The sequence below is a fragment of the Furipterus horrens genome, unplaced genomic scaffold (genome assembly GCF_987537825.1).
Source record: "Furipterus horrens unplaced genomic scaffold, mFurHor1.1.pri manual_scaffold_10, whole genome shotgun sequence".
NCBI classification, from domain to species: Eukaryota; Metazoa; Chordata; class Mammalia; order Chiroptera; family Furipteridae; genus Furipterus; species Furipterus horrens.
The window spans coordinates 41,112,005-41,134,204 of NW_028327180.1; the positions used below are offsets into that span (position 1 = coordinate 41,112,005).

At 50.3% G+C, this 22,200-nt stretch overlaps 2 protein-coding genes and 1 long non-coding RNA gene across 4 annotated transcripts; 1 reads left to right on the plus strand and 2 right to left on the minus strand.

Moving 5' to 3' along the window:
- Positions 1-457: 457 nt before the first annotated feature.
- On the minus strand, positions 458-12,029 carry KHSRP (KH-type splicing regulatory protein). The gene is given in 20 exon segments (XM_090289493.1): positions 458-2,475; positions 2,753-2,830; positions 2,934-3,134; positions 3,231-3,372; positions 3,374-3,383; positions 3,673-3,782; positions 3,865-4,025; positions 4,106-4,250; positions 4,343-4,443; positions 5,109-5,211; positions 5,312-5,410; positions 5,792-5,890; positions 6,084-6,258; positions 6,502-6,559; positions 7,364-7,435; positions 7,720-7,769; positions 8,844-8,883; positions 9,230-9,268; positions 9,915-10,011; positions 11,663-12,029. Coding segments are annotated over 20 exon segments (2,292 nt in total). The 5' UTR covers positions 11,897-12,029; the 3' UTR covers positions 458-2,197.
- On the plus strand, positions 11,658-18,952 carry LOC149999760 (uncharacterized). 2 transcript variants are annotated; one of them, XR_016513551.1, is made up of 4 exons: positions 11,658-12,161; positions 17,153-17,236; positions 17,892-18,094; positions 18,711-18,952. It is a non-coding gene; the product is annotated as an uncharacterized LOC149999760 (long non-coding RNA). The 2 variants fall into 2 exon arrangements; XR_016513550.1 differs by having other exon boundaries at positions 17,892-18,048.
- SLC25A41 (solute carrier family 25 member 41) lies at positions 13,492-18,373 on the minus strand. Its single transcript, XM_090289492.1, is given in 8 exon segments — positions 13,492-13,664; positions 14,446-14,510; positions 14,512-14,555; positions 14,629-14,802; positions 16,778-16,885; positions 17,078-17,230; positions 17,778-17,933; positions 18,167-18,373. Coding segments are annotated over 8 exon segments (1,080 nt in total).
- Positions 18,953-22,200: the final 3,248 nt, after the last annotated feature.

The following is a 22,200-nucleotide window of genomic DNA, read 5'->3' on the forward strand; positions in this document are numbered from 1 at the left end:
AGGTTCGGGGAGGACTGTACCACAAGGGTATGGATTGCTTCTTCCTCCCAAACAAATTCAGAGAACGGTCTTTGGGGGGGCGGGGGGGCACCAGGCCTTGTACCCCACTCTCACAGGCCTAGCCTTGTTCCCCTACTAACACATTTGCATCCAACACACAGTTTTAGACAAAAAAGCTCTTTATTTAAACAAAAAACAAAAAACAAAAAAAAAAAAGAAGAAGAAAAAAAAGAATGGGAGGGGAAGAAAAGTTATAGGAAAGTACAACGTGCCTGCAGAAAACTATTTTCTTATAATTTTTTCTTTAAAAAAAAACAAAACACAACACAAAGCTTATTAATTTCCAATCACCATTATCAGGCTTTTACAACATCTATAAAGAACAAACATTTGCTTCAAAACTCTACAGGGGCAGGTTGGGGACAGAGAAAGAGAGACGGCACCCAGCAGACATGGGGAGGTTTTGTTATCATTTATTTGTGAAGTTAAAAACGAGCGATAAAAAGTAAAAACTGCCATACAATTTTTTTTTTTTTTTTTGTTTTGTTCTCAATTTGTTTGCAGTTTCAATGTCCTCTTGAACAGATGAAACATGACAGACCAGTCCTGGGAGAGAGGGCGCAGGAGGGAGGGGCCGCGGGAAGCCGAGCTAGGGCAGAGGGAGGAGCGAGAGGAGCAGAGGCCGAGGGGCTCAACTGATGCGGGATGGGGGAGGAGGAGAAGGAAGGGGGAGAGGTGGTTTCCTGCAATATCAACACCTGGTCCAAGGAATGTTCCAACCCTAACTTAAAAAAAAAAGAAAGAAATAGCAAGATTGACTTTTTTTTCCTTTTTAAAAGTTTATTTTAAAAACATGGAGAGGACCAAGAGTTGTAAGGAGAAAATGAATTACTTTCCCTTAAAAGAAGCAGTTTCAGGAAAGGTGGGGTGGGATATAGAGATTTATATATATATATAATTTTATAGGTTTTGTTTCACTTTCTGTTATTAAAAAAAAGAAAAAACCTTTTTGGCAGAGATTAGTTCTCACTACCTTCTATGGCTGGCTCAACATGAAGGACCCCGATTTTGAAAGAAAGAGCATGTGAGACACAGAATGAGCGAGAGCACAAGAGCCAGCACAGACCTCCAGCCCCTCAGTGGGCTCCCCTGCAACCCCACAGCAGCCATCGCTCTCTCGCCTAACAAATGGAAAAAAAGCAAAAACCAAAATAAAATAAAATAAAAAGCCCCCAAGCAAAACAAAAGAATTTTCACAGATGAAGAAGTTCACATTCATTCGATTCATTGAGCCTGCGGAGAGGGAAGAGATAGGAATTGGTCACTACGGGGAGGGGAGGCAGGGGCGGGAGACTGGGGGATGGTAAGGAGGGGGCCAGGAAGCCCCTCTCCCGAACTGGTGGCTAGCAGGATATGTCTGTAACTGTCTAGTCAAGTGCTCCGGGGACTCAGCTGAAGTCAGACTGGCTCCTTGATGGAGGAGGAGGAGAAAGAGTGACACAAAGGCAAGAAGGAGAGAAGCAGGGGCCGCGGGAGAGAGAGAAGCAGTCAGGGTCTGGAAGGGAAGAAAGCGGTGGCTCCCGGCGCATCACAACATGAACAATCTCAGAGATCACGGTGTCCCCACAACACCCCTGTGAGGTAGGTTGGAAGGTGGCAGCGATCATCATGCCCACTTCACAGACAAGACCGGGACACAGATACGGGCGTGAGAGCAGAGGCCAAACCCAGGTGGAGCAGATGGGCTCCGGGGCCTGTCCCCTTGGCAGGCTCCCCGCGTCCCTGCTGGAGCCAGGGCCACCCCACGCTGGCGCTGCCTGCAAACAGTCACTTGGACACAGTTGGGGCGAAGATCGTGGGTTTAAAAACAAAAGAACAAAAGCCAAAAAAAAAAGTAATGCAGAGAGGGGAAAATTATCCATTTTCTTCCCAAGTGGCCAGATTTTGAGTTAGCAGCCAGGTTCGTGACCAACGTTTCAGTGGCTGGTCTGCCCCCCACCCCCAGGACTACCCACCAGTTCAACAGTTCCACCTTTTATCTGTCTCGCACTCTCCCCCAGCATCACGACAGCATTACACAGGAACAAGCGAGCCGGCGGAGGGAGGCCTCTTCTTTAACCTCTGGACCCAGCGCACACTTCCCCTGGCTCATGGGGACTCCCGGAGACCTCCAGCCACACGGCCCCCGCTGCAGGCATCAAGGACACACCCCGCAGGGGAAGGGATTTCCGGCGCTACCCACTAAGGCAGGATGAACGGTGGCTGGGGGTTGGAAGGAAAAAGGAGGAGGAGGAGGGTGGCAATTCCCACTTGCCTGCTGCTGTCCCTGCTGTGTGGGTGGAGGCTGGGGGCCGCCAGGACCTGGGGTCTGTCCGTAGTAAGCGGCTTGCTGTCGGTAGTATTCAGCCCAGGCGGCGCTGTAGTCTGGCTGGGAGCCTGGGGGTGCTCCTGGACCCCCTCCAGTGGCCACTTGAGCTGTTGGGAGGAGAGGGTGAATGGGGCTGGGCAAGACAGTGGGCCTGGCCCTGCCTCACCTCAGGCCGCACTAGCTCAACTTGGTTTTTAAAAATGTGTTATAGCTGACAAACAATATTATATTAGTTTCAGATGTACTATAGCAATTTTCCATTTAAATTCCTTACAACGTGATCACTATGCTAAGTCTAATACCCATACCACCAAAGTCATCACAAAATGACTACATTCCCTATGCTGCATTTACACCCGTTCCAATATTTTGTTTCTAACTCACCCTGCTTCTTGTAGTACTCCTCCCAAGCCTTCGTGTAGTCCTGCTGTGGGGGAGCTCCAGGCTGCTGGGGCTGTTGACCTGCAGGAGGCAGGCATCAAGGTAAGAGGACAGCAAGGGGACACAGCTGCCCTCCCCTGCCCTTCGGGCTGACTTGAGCCCATGCAGCAGCCCATATACTCACCGATCTTTTTGTAATACTCTTCCCAGGCCTTAGTGTAGTCTGACTGGCCGGCAGGTGGAGGCTGAGGAGGCTCGCCTTGGGCAGGTGGAGCTGCAGGGGCAGGTGCGGGGCCAGGCACGGGGCCTGGGGGCTGCTGGTAGTAGTGTGAGTAGTAGGCGGCCCAGGCTGCGTTGGGGTCTGCGGCGGCTGCAGCAGCTTTATCTGCAAGAAGAGGGCAGTGCAGGCTGAGGAGTGACACGGAAAGCCAGTCCTGTGCCCAGAGTCTGTGCTGTCCCTCAAATGGGCAGCCTTACTTACTCGGGTCATGAGGAGCAGGTGGTTGCCACTGGGGATAGGTATTGCCCCAGCCCTGGGGTGGGTACTGGTGAGGAGGGGGGCCCCCGGCACTGCAGGATGAGAAAGAGGGGGAACACATGAGTGCAGGCTGCGCCTCTGCAGGGGTAGAGATGGCTGGTAGGAAGGAGACCCAGGGAAAGGCGTGAGAAAACTAACAATGTGTAAGACCCAGGCTGTGAAACAAAGTCCCCCAAAATAACACCTATACCATCTTGTAAGACAGTGTCTGTGAAACAGAGGGCTGGGCTGGATTATGTTTGGGTCCCAAACAACCACTGCTTCTGAAAGATGAGGAAGGACCCCTTGGTGGTGAATGAAAATGGAAACAGAACTTAGTCATTCTTCTTGTCAGTGTATCGACCTCTGTACTCCAAATTCCAGGCAGCTGAGAGGGAATACTCACTGAGGGGGAGCCCCTGGTGGCCCCTGATTGAAGGGTCCGGGATTGAAAGGGCCCATGGGGCCGGCAGGGCCTGGTCCTCCTGGGCCTGGTCCAACTGGGCAGAGGGGACCCTGGAGGAAGGAGAATGGAACAAGTTCAGTGGGTGAGAGACAGAAGCCAAGCCCAGGTGCCCAGAGCCCTCCATGAGCCCACCTCAATCTTCTCCTCAATGAGCTGCTTGGCGTGATCAATTTGCTGGGGCGAGCCTCGGATAATGAATAGCTTGAAGTTGGGGTCTCCATTGGGTGGCAGCTGCCGGGAGATCTCTACAAAGGCGCCTGTCTGCTGGTTTATGGCTTTCACGTTCTCACCACCTGAGGACAACACAGGTAGTGAAGGGAGGGTGGGAGGAGAGAAGAGGTGAAGGATGAAGGGTAGGGAGAGGCTGCCTTACCTCTGCCGATGACTAGCCCACACTTGTGAGTGGGAATGGAGAAGGTCATCTCCCCGCCAGGTGGGCCCCAGTTGCCTTGGCCTCTTCCTCGGCCACGGCCCCCTGGGGGCATGCCAGGACCCCCCGGAGGGCCTGGGGGACCACTCTGCAAGACAGGGACATGGAGAGTGAATGCAGGAAGCCAGGCCCATCCCCTCTGCCCCCACCAGCTCTTCTCACCTACCCCATGCCACCTACCCTAAGGCTCTGGAGGAGGTCATTGATAATCCGCGCCGCATGCTCGCACCGGTCTGGAGGCCCCATTATGTGAGCTATCTTCTCAGGACCTGTCCCATCATCTGAGGCCAGCACCCAGAGAGTGGAGACACAGATTTAAAAGAGAAGCACAACTCCAAATCACCGCCTCCTCAGGACAGCACTGTGCCAAGCTAGGTATCTGAGACATCTCAGACTTAGGGCTGCTCGCCACACTCCACATACTCAGAGGAGTGAGAAATGAGGCAGGCAGGCCCCATGTCCCCAGAGAAAGAAATCGACCAACTCTGCAGGGAGGAGGCTGAGGCTTCTCTCTGCAACTGGAACCCCCAGAACTAACACATGCATTTTATAGAACTGAGAACAACAAATCTCTAAAAAGACAACAGAGATCCCGCCCTGCAACAGACCTGCCCTCAGAGACGCTCAAAGGCTTAGCAGGAGCCCAGAGTTGGGATAATGGTCTGATCCAGCCCAGGGTGCCCAAGTTATCCAGGCTGCCCTGTCGGATGGACCATTGGTGGGGGAGAGGGAAAAGGTAAATTCAACAGGAGAGAAAAACACGGAAAGTGTTCCCGTCACCAACTTTCACAGGGCTGTCCCACAGGAGAGATAAAATCTAGGAGCAACAAGGCACTGCAAAGCAGCTCAGCAGTTTAACCACAGTGTCAAGCTGCCTGCAGAAGACCCTCAGGGTGATCTTAAGAGGACAGGACTGGCCAACACATCCACACGACTCGGCCCTGACCTTGTTTAAACTGGATCCGCACACCAGCATCATTCTGGATCTTCTTGATCATCTCTCCACTCCGGCCAATGACCACGCCAACAGAATGCCTAGGCACTGGCACCTGAGGAACGGAAGGAGAGGGTCATCTTTTTCTGTCTACTGGACATTAAGAGCCCCCTACACCCACAGCCGTCCATCATCTCAGAGAGGCCTGCACTCACATCAATGCCTCCGCCAATCCGGGATCCATACTCATTCCGGTCCCCAAAGCCGCCCTGGTCACGCTCCCGGAGGATGTCCATCACCATCTCACAGGCTTGCTGCAAAGACACAGAGCATGGAGCACACAGCAAGCTCTGCTGCCCCACTGCAATTCTAGCCTCCCATAAACCGAGGGGTCACAGGACTAAGCTAAGGAATGATACATAGGTGCTGAGCTCTGTATCTGCCACCCTGAGAGGCAGGCACGGCCAATACCTCCATTTTCCAGATGAGAAAATGAAGGATCAGAGTTAGGCCACTTGCTCATGTACAAACCAATGGGAGGGAGTTCAAGAACACGAACCTTGGGCCAACTTAAAATTAAAAGCCAGTACTCTTGAAAATCTCTCCATTTTCACCCCAATCTCCAGCCAGCCCACCAGCCTTCTCTGTCACTTCTCTAGAAACCACCGCCACCACCACCTGCACAGTGCACTCACTTGCACTTTGTAAGGATCCCCAATGATCCGCAGGGGCTTGTCCACGTTCGTGTTCTGGGAACCATCTTGAATTAAAATCATCTTTACTCCAGCTCGTTCCTTTAAAACCAACGTTGATGGTCAGTGCAAAACTTTCAAAGAACTTTCTGGAGACTAGTGCATTTTGGGGCAGGGTCCATGATCAAGAAGGGTAAAAGACTGGCAAAACAGCTGGTTTTTTGTGTGTGTGTACTAGACACAGGATATTTTCTAGGATGGAAGGAAACTTATGTGCTCCACTCCACCCCCTCACCTGCAACTGCTTAATGGTCTCCCCGCCTTTGCCGATGACCAGGCCAGCCTTCCCAGCAGGGATCATAATCTCCTGTACTGTGCCATTCTGGCCCCCATTGGCGTTGTCGTGGAACTGTCCTGGGGGGCCCCCACGACCTCGAGAAACAATGTCATCCAGCATCATCTTTGCTTTCCTGAAAAGGGGAAGAATGAGGTGCTGTCACTTGAAAAAGTACTGGCGTGGTGACCCTCTTGCCCCCAACTCAAGCAAAGATGACTCCAACACATAGGTTTGACAGATGATGAGAAAGAAGAGCAATATAGTCTCTGGGGCTAGAATGTAGGGACATGGTGTGGGAATCACCCCCAACTTTTGAAGGGATCAAGAGGACTTCTGCCCACTTCCATCACAATGACAGGCCCAGCCAGGCACTTACTGGACAGATTCTGGGGCTCCTGTCAAAGACACACTGCGCTCGGGGAGGCCACCACTGTCTGGAGAGAAGAGGTGATAGGGTCAGTGCCTTCCCAGGCCTGCAGACCCTAGAAAAGACTTTAGTGGAGATGAGAAAACTTCTAGAACAATAAATGGCCAATGGCCACTTCTGCCACCATTCAGCAGCTGACAAATCAATTTACATCCCCAAACACCTAGGAGGTGCGCAATGCAAGGCCAAGGTCAGGAAACTTGAAGTCCAATAAGGGAGGCAGAACTTTTACAGAATAAGATGTGGAAGGAGAGGCAGGTTCTGGAAAATCCAAACCCTGGGCCATTCTCACTACCACTGACAATCACCTGCACCCTATAATCGACAAACTCCATTCTGCTAGAACAAGGCCTCAGAAACCCCTGAAAAGCAGACTCCTACAGAGGAGGAGGCAGAATTGCAATTCAAACCTAGGCCCGTCCTCAAAGTTTTTCTTTCTAATGCACCTTCCTGATTCCCATGTTCCTGTCTGGTTTCCACTAGGTGTTTAGTTCAGGTGGCAATCTAACATAATGGTTCAAAGCATATCTGGAATGAGGCTCCCCGTGTTCAATTCCTGATCTTCCTTCTCAGCCCTCCCCCTACCAATAAAATGAACGAAAAGGCATAGTTACACCTTAAGGAGCTGTACAGTAGAGATAATGCACTGACCCTGGTACATAAAAAGCACTAAATAAACAAACAATAAAATAAATGCCAGCCCATTTCATATTTCATGTCTACCCATCAAGTTAAAAGTGAGATCGCTAAATTGCAAAGAGCCCAGCCCGAGCCCAGCATTCATTCTGGGAAGAATACAGCTCACTCATACCTGGAGAGATCTGGACTTTGCAGCCTGAATCCTGCTGGATTTTGTTAATCTGTTCACCTCCTCTGCCAATGACTAGGTGGAAAAGAAAAAAGAAAAGCAGAGTTGATGGGAAGGAGCCAGCACTGAGTAAATGAAGTGGTGGGGATTTTCAGGCCACATGAATATTCAAAGGGGGCGGTAGCCATGTCAGAAGCTCCACCATTCTTTCCGCCCAGAAAGTACAGGTAAGAGCAGAATAGGGGACGCCCTTTCAGACCAAAGGCTTCTGGGCTGGCAGGGGCTCCCAGGACACTGCCCCTGGGAAAGTGGTGGGGTGTGTGTAACGGGCACCCCAGGCCACAGTGACCCACACTCACTTAGTCCCACCATGCCATCTGGAACCCTGTACTCCTCTGTCATTGAAGTCCTGCAAAGAGAGACAATGAAGGTCTCAAACGGGAAAGCAGAGGGTCTCCCTGGAGAAAAAGCATGTGCCACCCCCACCCTGATGTTTCTGGCCTCTGACCCTGCTTCCTATGATGGGATCAAGACCCCACAAGCCTAAACCATATCCAACAGCGTAAGACTGGGGCTCCCGAACCCCACAGCAGGTCACCCCACCTTTTGAGACCTATCTCCCCACCTGGGCTGTAAGAGGCTTGTTCTGGGCAGTGTGGCCCTTGGACCAATGTGACTCAGGGAGACAGTGAGCACTTGGACACTTTCATAACAAAGTAATTAAGCCATTTTGCATGTGTTGACTTAAAAACAATTTTTTGTACCTTTTTCTTAATTTTTTAAACAATTTTACTTATTTACTTTTAGAGAGAGGGGAAAGGAGAAAGGGAGGGAGAGAAACATCACTGTGTGGTTGCCTCTCACGCACCCCCAAATGGGGGCCTGACATGCAACCTAGTCATGTGCCCTGACTGGGAATCGAACCAGTGACACTTGGTTCGCAGGCCGACACTCAATCCATTGAGCCACAGCAGCCAGGGCTCTGTACCTTTTTCTTTAATTTTCTAATAAATAATTTTTATTTTATTTTGTAAAACTGCTGTCCCCTTCCCCTGATACAATATGGTCCTTCACAAAGGATTCTATGTCAAATTCACAAGTCATTTGGGGTGGGTGGGGGGGTGAGGAAACAAGAAAGTAGAAAAGACCTCCCCACCCCAAGCTCCACCAGCTCTTAGGGAATGGTGCAGAGGACGGATGATAAAACCAGCCTTTCCTAGGAAGACAGATGTCTGTGCTTCTGGAGTGTCCCCACCTCAACAAAGGAAGCACCAGGGTATAGAGACCATGCCACAACCCTCTTCCCCTCTCAAGCCCTGTAGACAGTTAAGTACAGAGATAAAGGCAGCACCCTCTGTCTCAGTTGGCTCTCTGGTGCCCTAAATGGTACAGGAACCCCAGACAGAGCTCTTCTCCAAGTCAGTAAGAAAGGCCAGAGACAGCTGACATACAAGAAAACAATGTATTCTCCAATACAACTTACCTGGGGGGAGGATGGATAGGTCCAAGTTGAGAACTGATGGCTGCAAAAAGAAAATCCAAAGGAAAGATTGGCTTGGCTTCTCTCTAGAACTCCAAACACCACTGGCCCCAGGTGCTCTGCCTCCACGGAGGCGACTAGCAGCATTATAGGCCACACCTTACTGAGCACGGGCACACAATGGACCCTCGTCGCAACAGCACAGGTACCAGGTATTTATTTCTACCTCAATTTCTAGGGGCTATGAGAACCCCACAGTTCATGAACTCCAGATGATGAACACCTAGAGTCTCCATAAAGGACAGGTACTCGGTGCTCCTAGCTCCCAACTCCAACAACCTCCTAAGATCCTGAAGCTGCCCTCTGCCTGTGTCCCCCAATAGACTTACAGTCTCCCTGAGAAGCCAGTTTCTTGCTCTCCGGTTGGTCTGTGGAAGAGAGAGGATGTCAGATACAGCACCCACCCACCCATAGCTGCCTCAAATCTGATGCTGGTGCCACACATCCTGGAAAACCCCCCTTGTGCTACCCCCAACATCAGAGCCAAGACAGGAGAGTAGTAGAGACCAACCCCTAAGTGAGGCCAGACTTCATCAATCCTGCTGCCAGCACCAAGGGTAAAAAAGCCCTTTATAACGGGGGAACAATGATAGTGACTTCTTAATTCTTCTAGCTCAGGACTGGACCTGCACTGGGCAGCAGGGCCCCAGATGAAAGAAGTCAGCTAGCCACCCAGCTGATCATTTTGGCTACTGTAGGCAATGCCACATGCCCCAGGACCAGCCAAACTTCACTTATGAAGGAACTCAACAAAGGTACCAGCACTTCCCCAGCCTACCAGAAGGGGAGGAACAATCTTGAGAACTTACAACTTGGACCTAGCCACACTCAATCTGCTCTCCTCTCAGCCACCTGATACCTCAGGACGGTGGCTCAACAAAAAGAATGAACAAAGCTGGGATTGCTGAGGTTTTAAAAGACCAAATGGCAGTGCCCCCCCCTCCCACTCTGAACCACATTCAAACAAAGGCACCTCACTCTCTACCCACCGCCCTCCTCCAGGCAGGTAGTTACCTCCATCTTCCAACTGCCTCTTTTGGCCCCCAAAACTAAAATCAGGAGTGCTGTTATTCACTGTTGTAGCAGCATCGCCTCCAATTTTGGCTGCGATCTAGAAATGAAGTTATAAGCAGAACAGAATTAGCAACAAAAGGCAACTTCCATAGGGCTCAAACTTCTCAGAACTCCCATTCTCTGGTCTTACTGTTTGGCCTGGGAGTCAGCTTCCCCAATTTAGGAAAGAGCCTGTTGGTTAAGATATTCTAGAAAGAATTTTCACCTAAGGCCTCAGAGTTCAAGAGTTATCCAGGAATTTTAAAACTCCCTTTCTTGATGGGATTTGGACCTAAGTTGTTTGTGGCCAGACTGTAACCCACACTAACTTGTCCTGGGGTAAAAGGAACAGAAGAAGTTGTTGCCACAGAGGGTCCGCAGATCATCTCCACAAGGGAGGGCCGCAGAGAACCAGAAGTGTTCTTGGGGATGCTGAGGAGTATTATCTCCCTCACCTGCAGAATCTCTGCATTTGTGAAACAAATCTCAGGGAACTTTTTGCTTCAAAGCACCTGAAACCTTCATTTGAGGAAAACAAAAGACCCTTTCGGAACACATGTCAAAATTTAGCCACATTGAGAGAAACTTCTAATAAACCCCAATCTAACAAACTTAACACCAGAGTCTGTCTGTGGAATTATTACAGATATTCCGAGGAAACACAAACCAGGAATAAGGATCTATCTTTTCACCTCTCTCATTTTTTTAATACATTGAGCCAAAGCTCTTGGGCTGCCCAGATGGGGCCTTATCCCACCCCAACAGATAGCACCAACTCCCCCGGTTATAGCTGCTCCTCGGAAATCAAGACAGTTCAGTGGGCAAGCAGAGGAGTGCACATTAAAATACTATCCCACTCTACCTTAGAAAGGTGAGAAAGCACAGATCATAGGGGCGGAGCAGGACGTTCACCTAACGGGACCTCCCACACTGCCCTAGAGGCACTGGAACTACACTGGTCAGGCTGGGGTCTGCTTCCACAAAAACAAAGGCACAGTCGTCCTATTCTAAGGGCCTCCTCCCCTCCAGACTCTGGGGGTCAGTCCCATGAGCAAGTAACACCTCTATCTCCTCATCAAGACTCAAACAACCGTGGTGGGACCTTCCCCTCTCTCCCAAAAAAATATACACCACGCTTTCAAGTCACTGGTAGCATCAAAAAGAGCCAGCCCCTACACCCACCCTCCCCATTTCGTTTAAGTGCTTGACCACTCTGGCAGCAAAAGGGTTTCCTTTCCACACTCAAGAGGAAGGACTTGTTTCCCCCAAAGTCCCTTCTTCCTGGGGAGCGGGAAGAAACGGGACTGGGTTGGGGGCAACCAGAGCTCAGTGCCCTGATGGGGAGGTGGGGGGAAAGTAAAGCATATCCCGGGAAAGTGGACCCTTTTCTTCAAGGACCGTAGAGCACCCCTCGCGTATCTTAAGACGGGGCGAGGGGCCCCCCAAAGTGAGGGGGTGTACTCTGGGGCCCCTCGTATACCCATGGACCGCTTCTGGGAATCCCTCGGATGCCCCTAGCCCGTTCAGGAAGTCGCCGTGGGGGAACCCCACTCAAAGCACCTGAGGCGGCCCAGGCCCCAGTCTAATGCCCCACATGAACCCACGGCTGCCCCGGCGACCCCTCACCCGCGACCCAGCGCGCACGCGGGCGCGCGCACGTGACCCCGCCCCCCTCCCCCGCCCGCCCCTCAGGCCCGCGGCCTTCTCACCTGGCGGGCCCGCTGCACGGCGTCGGCGAAGGCGTCCTTGCGAATTCCTGGGCCGCCCCCACCGGGGGGCTGCGAAGAGGCCCCGGCCGACCCCCCGCCTGGACCCCCGCCGCCCCGGTCCCCCGCGCCTGGCGGGCCCGGTGGAGGGCCTCCTCCAGCGCCCCCAGAACCCCCGCCCCCGCCAGCGGTCGGCGGCGGCCCGGGCGGGGGTCCTCCCGTGCTGTAGTCCGACATGGCGCGGCGGGGCCGGGCCTGGCGCGGAGGCTGAAGCTAAGGAGGAGGCAGCGGCGGCGGCTCAACGCGGGAACAAGGCCTCGCTCCACACGGCCGCGGAGCACTCTGGGAACCCAGCGGCAGGGAAGACGACGAGGGGAAAGAGGGACGCCCCCTCCCGCCGCCGTGATGGACAGCACAGCTAGGCCAATGTGAAGCGGCCACCGCTCACCGGACACCAATCGCGGGCTTTGTATGCGAGCGACCAATCGGAGTGCCGTGAGAGGTAATGGGCGGGAGGCACCGTGTGATTGACAGCTCTAGGAGGCAATGAGCTGCGGGCTGCCGGCTCTAGATTGGCAAATCGAGGCGATCCGAGGAGGCGGGAGGCCCAATGAAGCGGGAGTTCCAGAATCCCGGGGCGGCTTCAAGACCAAGTGACTGCTCCGAAGAGTCAAGCGGAGAGGGAGGAGGAGCCTAGCAAATAGCTCCTGGAACGCAAGCCAGTGAATACACACGGAAGGTGGTTTTTGTAAAGATTGGCAGTCAGTTTAATCCAATCCCTGACGAGCTCTGGGTGATGCGCTTGGGTTTGGACGGGCTTTTCAGGTTAACCAGAATCCTTTTCTAGTCTTTACTACTAAGCCAATGGTTGAGCGACGGGGGTAGGTGGTAGGTGACTGACACTGCTCCGGACAAATGGCAATGAAGTAAAGGTGCCCAGTTTTGGTGGGAGCCAGTGGAAGAGCAGCTGCATTGGGGCGGAGCCGAACACCAGGCGGCGAGTGGGGATTAGCGGGAGTGGCAGTGAGTGGCAGTTTACGTAGGCGCTGGCGACCGCTGCTGGAATTCGGACCTGACGTCAGCGTTAGTGCCTCTGGAGTAGGCCAGGCACGTGGCCTGCTTGAGGCCTTGGAGACTTGGAGTTCAGGTGGTCTGAGAACAGGAGGAAACCCCGGGGTCCCCAGTACCCCCTCTCCTTTCTCCACCCAGACATCTAGAACCCCTTCTTCCAGGCCTCGAAACCAGCTCCCTTCCTGCACTAAAGGGTCTTGGGCCGTTGGTTCTTGAGGGATTCCAGACCCTAATTCCATACGCCAGATCTGTTTCACATAAGGTCCCGGGATCCAAGCTTGAAGCTCCAATCCTAGGTCCTCAAGTTATTTCCTGGAGCCAGGCATCATCCAGGCTTCCCATTCAGGACCGAGGAGCCCAAGGTACCCAGTCTCCCTCGGGAACCCAGGGAGTGCAAATACTCAGCTCTTTCCTTGGACCCAAGTATCCAAGTCTGCAACTTCCTTCCTGGACCCAGGTATCCCAGACATATATAGCAGAAACCATCACTTTATTCCTGGTTTGACTTCATGTTCACCATTTTCTCCTGGAGCCAGGACAGACTACTGTGAGTCAAAATGGAGTCCATAACACTTTCAGGCTGCTCCCTGGAGAGCATCTTCTGACCTAGACCCCCACCTTACCCCCAGCCTGCTCTTCCTAAAAAACAAAAGCAAAAACAAAAATTTCTCTGGGGCCCAAGCCTGGAGGGCTCTTTGGGGTCAGGGGACACTAAATCCTCCTGTCCATTTCTGCCCAGGATGTGTTGCTTGTCTCACTGCCTATATACTCAGGGTCTTCTTCATAGCTTCATACACCATGTAGCTGATGCCACCTGCCGACAACACCTTCAGTAAGGTGGGGGTCATACCTCGATATAGTCCTGGCCAGCCCTGCTGGGCCAGTATCCACCGAAAGACTCCGCACATGGTGGGGTTTGAACCCTCCACAGTGTCTGTGGGGACAGGAACAAGCTCAGTGCCTCAGAGATGAGCTGGTCTCCTGGGGAGCTGGCATCTTAGGGGAGTGAAGCCAGGGATAGGGGCCTGGGAGATCAGTTGGAAAGGAGTTTGGAAGACAGAGGAAATTGGTCAATTTGGGGAGAATGAGGGGATAAATTTGGGCAGGAATTTTCAGGTTTTCTTTTTGGGAACATCTCAGAAAACATTCTAGCTTATCTGGAAGGGAACTTTAAGATCTGCTAGATATTTTGGGGAATGTGCTAAAGAATAGTTTGGGGACATTTTCAAGGTGAAGCTGGTTGACTAAGGATCAGTTTGGATGTTTGAGAACTGGTTTAGGTGCTGAGAGTCCATTTGACGGAGTCACATTTGGGGAGTTTCCAGGGTAGTGGGGGAAGTAGTTATAAGTTTTAGGACATTAGATTTGGCGAATTTAGGAACCATTTTGACTTTTGAAGCCAACTGAGGGCTGGGTTTGATTTGGAAAAGTAGGAGGTAATTTGGGGGCTATATGTCTTGAGATCAGCACGGAGGACTAGGTCACATTTGGGGGGAGTTTGTGGGAATCATTTGTAAGATGGATGTTCATTTTAGTGATTGTAGTATTAATTTGAGGGCTGGAATCATATGCGGTGTATGTCTTGGTGGGTTTGGGGGTCAGTGGAGGTGACCAGGATCAGATGTGGAGAGTTTGAGAATATGAGGAAATTCAGAGGGTTAGTGATGGGATTAGGAGGGAGGGATATACATGGTGGTCACTAGGGCCAGGCTGACCTTGAGCCTGCATCCTGGTGCGCACCAAAGTTAGTGGGTAACTGGCCATCTGACCACAGGTCGTCGTCTGCCATGTCCCTGCCTGACTTCAGCCAGAAACACCTGAGTAGCTGCAAGAAAAAAGGGGACAGAAGGAAGCTTGCTAGGGCCTGGATTCACCCCTTCCACCCCACTCTGAGAGACTCACAGCTCATAGACAGCCAGGTCAGTACAGGCATAAGGGATGATGCCAAGCATCTTGGGCAGATAGCCACGGTAAAGGGCACGGGTGCCCTCCTGCTCCAGAATTTGCCTGGCACAGTCCAGCAGCCCCTTGTATTGGCCCGTCCGATGCAGAGTTAGCCGAGTCTTTAGCACCTGGGGAGGGTGAGAAGTGAGGCAGCTGCTTTGATTTAATCCTCCCAGTGACCCTCAGAAGTGGCCATTATTCCCATCTACAAATGAGGAAGCTTCTCAGGAATATGCAAAACTGGATGTCAAATCCAAAGCTCCCTGTCCCATCCCTTGACCCATGTGTGCTCTCTCCACAGGGTTCCGAGGTTCAAGTGCTGACAGAGGCCAGCACTTGAGAAGGGAAGTGACTTGAGTCAAGTGAGGTCTGTGGCAGCTTCCGCTTAGCACCAGCCAAACATGGCGCCTTGGGAGTGCAGGCTCCAGGTGGCCAGATCTGCCAATTTTCTGAAAGAGTTAGAAATTGGAATTTTAATGAAATACCCCAATTCCAAAATATTGGCAATTCTACAATTGTGCAAAAGGCAGAACACCAAGTGTATTAGGCAAAATTCTAAGGTGGTTCCCAAGATTCCTGCCCCCTGATACACATGCTGTTTTAATGTTGTCCCCCTCCCCCCAACACACACCTTGAATATAGGCTAGACCTGTGAATATAATGGGATGTCATTCCCATGATCAGGTTACAAGATTATGACAATGGTGACAGGATTTTGTAATAGATATAATAAAGGCCCCTAAACAGTTGACTTTAAGTGAATCAGGAGAAATTGTCCTGGGTGGGCCTGACCTAATCAGGCAAGCCCTTTAAAAGAGGTCTGTTGTCAGAGATAGAAGTAGAAAGACTGGAAGCATCAGAGACACTCTCCAGTTGGTTTGAAACAAGCAAACTGTTGTAGAAAGGACCACATAGCAGAAAGAGTGGTTGGCCTCAGAGCTGAGGGTATCAGTCTTACAACCATAAGTAATTGATCCTGCCAATAACCAGGAAGCTCGGCAGAGGAGCCTCAGATGGGTTTGTTGGTAGCCCATCTGACACCTTGATTTCCGCCTGATGAAATCCTGCGCAGACCCGACTAGTCAGTGCCCAGATATGACCCACAGAAACAATGAGATAAAAATCTATCATTTTAAGCTAATTGAATCTGTGGTAATGTGTTATGCAGCCAATGAAAACAAATACACATTGAAAGAAACCTAACCAGGTGAGAGCAAGAATTATATTAAAGAAAACTTTTAAAAGGCCATTAAAGAACATAAAAGAAGACTTGAACAAATGAATATATATATTCCTGGATATGTAGATTCAACATCATAAAAATGGCAGCAATCAATAGGTGATCCTTGGAGATAAAGGAGAGAAGAATGGAGAATGATAAAACATAATACCAAGCCTCGAGGCAAAACTGTGTAGATAGTCAAATAATCAATTAGTGCTTGCTTGGGATTCAGGGGGAAGGAGGTAGGGTGAATAGGTAGAGTAGCTTTTTAGGGCAGTAGAACTATTCTGTCTGATACTGTACTGGTAGACACACATCCTTATACATTTGTCAAGACCCATAGAATGTACAACACTAAAAGTGAACCCTAATGTCAAAATGGACTTTAGTAAAAAACAATGTGTCCATATTGGCTCATTGATTTTAACAAATGTCACCCAAATGCAAGATGTGAATAATAGTAGAAATTTTGTATGTATGGGGAGAGGTATATGAGAATTCTGTACTTGCTGCTCAGATTTTCTGCTGACCTAAAACTGCTCTGCAAAATAAAGTCTGTTCATTAAAAAAAGTTAAAAGGTAGCAGCTCATGAACAGACAGCAGAGCAACAAGAGGAGGAAGGCCAGAAATAAACCCAAATATATAGAGGAGTTTTGAAAATTACAAAGGTGGCATCTCCAATCACTGAAGGAAAAAAGATGGGACCCATTCATTAAACAGTGGTGAGGTGACCAGGTAGCCATCTGGAATAAAAAAGTCTGATACATATCTTAGATGAAGGAGAAGAAGGAAAAGAGGAGGGGGGAGGTGAGAGAGGAAGCAGCAGCCGGCAACTCATTTTTATCTTGTTTCCTTTTCTGTGGGGCAGGTATTCTCTTACCTCCATGGGGTTGATGAGTGTCTGGGAGGTGGCCACAGCCAGGGAGCCAGCAAGGACACGTTCCTGTAAAGGTGGAGACCCATGGACTCCACAGAAGTAATTTTTATACTGGGACAGGAGAGAGGAGCAAGAGCAAATAAGTAACCATCTTCCTACCTGAAACCCATCCAGAGGGAGAGCTCTGGGACTTGGAGGGTGGAACGTTGTGTCTCCTGGATAATGATCTGAGCTTTGGAGGGTGGGGGTATAGGAGAGGTGAGGACTTGAGGGTGGGACTGGGGAAAACAGACCATCGCCCACCTGCTCAAAGACAGAGAACTTGATGGCATACTCAGGGGCAATCTTGAATATGTTGATACCATTGCCTCGCCACAGGGAACGGAAGCCCCCCTCATGGACCATGCTTCGTAGTCCCCCCAGAAGATTCATGAAGTTCGTCTTGGAGGAGTAGACCTGAGGGTAGGGAGGCCCCTGACCCTGTGAGAAGTCCTCCACCCTATCTTTATTCCCATCCCATCTTGGAACTCAAGCCCAACCTGTCCCCAGACTCACAACCCCTCCTATCCCGATTCCTTCTCTAGCTCCTTCCCTGGCTAGTCCTAGAATTCTCCAGCCCAGTGCAGACCCAAACCCGACACTGAGCCACATTCCCATTTCATCCATCTTCCTCTCCTCTCCAGTCCTACTTTGTCTTGCAAGCCATCCAAAGACCCCCACCCCCAATTCCCTGATCCCCAGCCCCAGGTCTGTCCCTGGTACCATTCTCTCAACTCTTTTCCCAGTTCAGCTCCATGCCCCGTCTACACCAGCTCCATTGTCATCCCCAGCTCAACCCCCCACTCCATCTCCATTCAGCCTCCTAACTGCAGCCCGTGCTCCAAACCCACCCTCCTGCCTGCTTCCAATTGCATCTCCCATGCCCATCCTGAACTCAGTCATCTCCACTTCTGTCCATCCCCACCCCAATGGCTTGAGCACGGTCGCCCCCACCCACACGAACCTGCATGTACACCTTGGCACGGTCCAGAGGGGCCGTGCCAGAGCAAGACACCGCTCCAGCTATGGCTCCTGAGAGCAGAAATTTCCACAGGGCTCCCTCGTTATCTACTTCCAGGACATCCACAGGGACCATCAGCTGCTCTCCCGTGTCAAGCACCTGGAGGGCAGACCCAGCTCCTGCCCGTGATCAGCCAGGCTGGAGCTGCTTCCTCACACACATCTCCAGAATCCCCTCCTGGTGAAAGGCCCACCCTGGTCCTCACTGCTTCAAGGTGAAATTCTTGGTCTGCTTGAAGGGAAGTGGACCATGCAGAGGGGGTGAGCAGTATGGCTTTCTCCCCCTGAAGTTCTGGTTAGATATACTGGGTGACCTGTAGCTCCCCAACTCACCTGCTGTGATGGGAGGTGCTCCAGGTTGTTTTCAGGCGTGTGCCCAAACACATACCCATACACATGTGTACAGCCTGGGTTCCAGAAGACAGGTGGGGGTGAGGGTGGGAGTGGGGGCGAAGCTTTGGTGAGTAAGACCTTGACCCTCTTAAACAGCGTCTGGCCCCTTGAGCAAGGCTTCTGGGCTTCCTTAGGTTTTGCTCCCATGGCAGCTAGAGGGTCAGGACACTGAAGTTCAAGTGCCTAGCCAGAGTTTTGCCTACCAGCAACCATGTGGGAGGGGTGCCTTGTAAATTTGGGCCCCAGGAGATAATGAGGTCACAGAGGCCCTTGTGACCTAGCTGGATATAGTGGGCAGAGTGAGGGTATCCCCCCAAAAAGGTCCGCACTAATCTCTCCAAACCTGTGAATGTGTTATGTTGCATGAAAAAGAGGGGATGAAGTTTGCAGATGGAATTTAGGTTACTAACCAGCTGATGAAGAGATTGACAGATTATTCTGGATTAACCAAATGGGCCCAATGTAATCTCATTCCCTTAAACAGGGAAGAGAGAGCCAGAACAGTTGGTGTTCAGGTGATATGATGTGAGAAAGACTTCAAGGCTGTTGCTGGCTTTGAAGATGGAGAAAGGAATGCAGGCGACTTCTAGAAGCTGGAAAATGCCAGAAAACAGATCCCCCCCGGAGCCTCCAGAAGGAGCCACCCCTGCCGACTGCTTGATTTTAGCCCTGAGAGATCCATGTCAGGCTTCTGCCCTCCAGAATAATACATTTGTGCTGTTTTAAGCCACAAGTTTGGGGTCATTTTTTACAACAGCAGCCACAGGAAGCTAATACACTGTTTCATTGTCATGGCAACAAGAGGTGAAAGTTGAGAGAGAATGGGACAGCGCTGGAGCTTGGAGGAGAGACACAGTTTGTCCTCAAAGAAGACAGGAATAGGTTTGAAGTCAGAAAGACCTGGGTTTGAATCTCATCTCACACACTCCTTGCTGCATGACTTTGGAGTACCCACCTTACTTCTCTGAGCTTTAGTTTCCCCATCTGGAAATTGGAAGTAATGATAAACTCTACTAGATAGTGTTGTCAGTAGGATCCAACAAGAATCTTCATCGAAGGCCCTCCATCCTCAAGTTCTTTGGGTCAAAAATCTTGATGTCACCCTCAATTCTTCCCTTTCTCTCATGCTCACACTGTCATCAAATCCTGTGGCTTAAACCTTCAGAATCTATCCAGCATCTGGCTGCTGCTTACCATTTTCAGGGCCAGCACCCTGGTCTAGCCCCTTCACTGCTCACCTGGACCAGTGCAGTCACTTCTACCATAGTCACACCTCCCCCCACCCCTTCCTAGACTTACCCCCACATCTGTCCTTCCTGCACCATCAAGCAAAGGGTGCCCATAACCACCCAAGTCAGGTACTGTCCCCTTTCTGCCCACAACCCTCCATGGCTCCCACCTCCCTTGGGGTAAAAGCCTAAGTTCTCCCCACAGCATACAAGGCCCTGCACAACTTGCCCACCTCTCCTCCCTGCCCTCACCTCCTCCCTCTCTCCTCTTCCCTCACTCTGCTCTAGCCACAAGGGCCTCCTCCCAGTTCTCCAACATGCCAGGCACAGTCCTGCCCTGGAACTCTGCACTGGCTGTTTCTTCTGCCTGGGATGCTGTTTTCTCTAGACAACCCAATGGCTCCCTCCTCACCATGTTTAAATGTGTATTCAAATGTCACCTCCCTGAGGTCTTCTCTGACCACCCTATTTAACATTTTAAAACTCTAACCTGCAGTATTTCTTATTCCCCTTCTCACCTTCATTCTTCTCTGTAGCATCCTTGTTTTCTACACTGCTACATATTCACTCACATATGCTATTTATTGTTCTTTTCTCCCCACTGGAATGTAGGATCAGTGAGAACAGAAATTTTTTCTTTCATTTACTTCTGTATTCCATGTCCAGAACTCAGTCTGGCCCAAAGTAAATGAATGAGATAATACATTAAAGGGCTTAGCCCAAAGCTAGGGTACATAGTGCTTGCTCAGTAAATGTAAGTTATTTCCCTTTGAAAGATGTCAGTGGAAACACCCTTTATTTTGCAGGTGGGGAAACTGAGGCTTAGAGAAAAGAAGCCTGCCTGGCATCACACTGCATGTCAGTTGCAGAGCCTCCTAAAGCCAGCCATGCTGTCATGGGATATGTCAGGAAAATGTATGTTAACTGGTCCAATGAAATAAGCTCAAAATGCTATGACTCGATGCCAGCATGGCAGCAGTAAAACTGGCAATGCTAACTCCGTTGATAGCTGTGTATATTACATAACAATTTTTCTGGTGGCCTGACCCTGAGATAGCAATATCCTTTGACCCACTCCTGGGAATTGATGCTAAGGACATAATTCAAAGTAAGTAAAAATAAAAAATAGCAAGGCTTTATCCCTTATGTGATATGTGAAAAGTCATATCTATGGATGTGCAAGTGTATCAGTGAGCTGCTGCTACATAACAAATTGTCCCACATCAGAGCAGCTTAAAATGCAAAGATGGAAGCTACAGTGTCTTATCATCTAATCTTGGAGGTGATATACTGTCACTTCTGTGGTATTCTCTGGGTCATACAGACTCATCCTGGTACAATGAGAGAGGGGATTATATAAAAATATGAATACCATAGGCAGAAATCATTGGGGGACGTCTTCGAGGGTGACTATCACAGTCCACACGGGAAAAAGGTTGGACATGTAAAGACAGGCAGAAAATGGGTCTACAAGCCCAGTCAACAACCAGGGATTGCTGGCAACCACCAGGAGCTGGAAGAGGCAATGAAGGATCCTCTCCTAGAGTCTTCAGAGGGAGCATGAACATGCCAACACCTTGATTTTGGACTTCTACCTTCTAGAACTGTGAGAGATTCAATTTTGTTGTTTTTATTCATGAGAGCGAAAGGGTGGGAACAATCTGTACACTGATGGATGAATGGATCAACACAATGTTGACCACCCAGACAATGGAATATTACTCATGAAACATTCCATATTTTTTAAAAGATGATTAAAATGCTAAATATTTGTTATATGCCCCATTTTTGGCAGCTTGTGATGACAGACCCAAGAAATGAATACACTCGCGTAATTGGAAACAATATGGGAAAAACCAGAAGGGCTCCTGAGTACGGACTTATCCTTGCTCCACTTTGCAGGTGTGGAAGCTGAGGCCCAAAAGGGAGCCATTTCTTGGTCTCCTCCAACTGTGAGTGATAGAAGACAGTCTATATCCCATCCCTGTGAGTAGTTTGAGGGTGTCCCACATCCACCCACCCCTTTCAATAAAAAACACAATGAAAAGAGCTTAGAAAAATGTATTCCTTCCTTTTGTTCTTTTTCTTTGAAATAACACACACAGGCAGGGAGGTAGGGAGAGGTGGAAGCCTTGAGGAGGTCCTCTACCCCCCACAAACATCCTTGTTCCTCTTCTGTAGTCCTTTAATGGAGTTCTGAAAGGACTTGGGAGGAGTGGAGGGAGGGGTCCCTCAGTTGTCCTATGCTCAGAATCCAATTATAAAGTGCAGAATGTATAGGGGAGTGTTGGGCTTGGGTTAGTTGCAAGGGTAGGGGGTAAGGGGATGTTTGCTTCTCTCCATAGGAAAAGACCTGCAGTAAGTTCTGGGGATTGGTTCGTTTTGCATAATTGGATGCTTAGGTTTGGGGAAGGGTGGTCTGTGTAGACTTGCTCCTGGCTTCCATCTCTGAAGCCCAAGGAAAGGCTGGTAGTACTGGGGCTGGGGGGAGGTCCCTTAATGTGCCCCCCACCTCAGATTGCCTCATTGCCAGCCCCCAAGAAAGAGCAGCTGGATCCTCTAGAACAGCGGTTCTCAACCTGTGGGTTGTGACCCCTTTGGGGGTCGAACGACCCTTTCACAGGGGTCACCTAAGACCATTGGAAAACACATATATAATTACATATTGTTTTTATGGTTAATCACTATGCTTTAATTATGTTCAATTTGTAACAATGAAAATACATCCTGCATATCAGATATTTA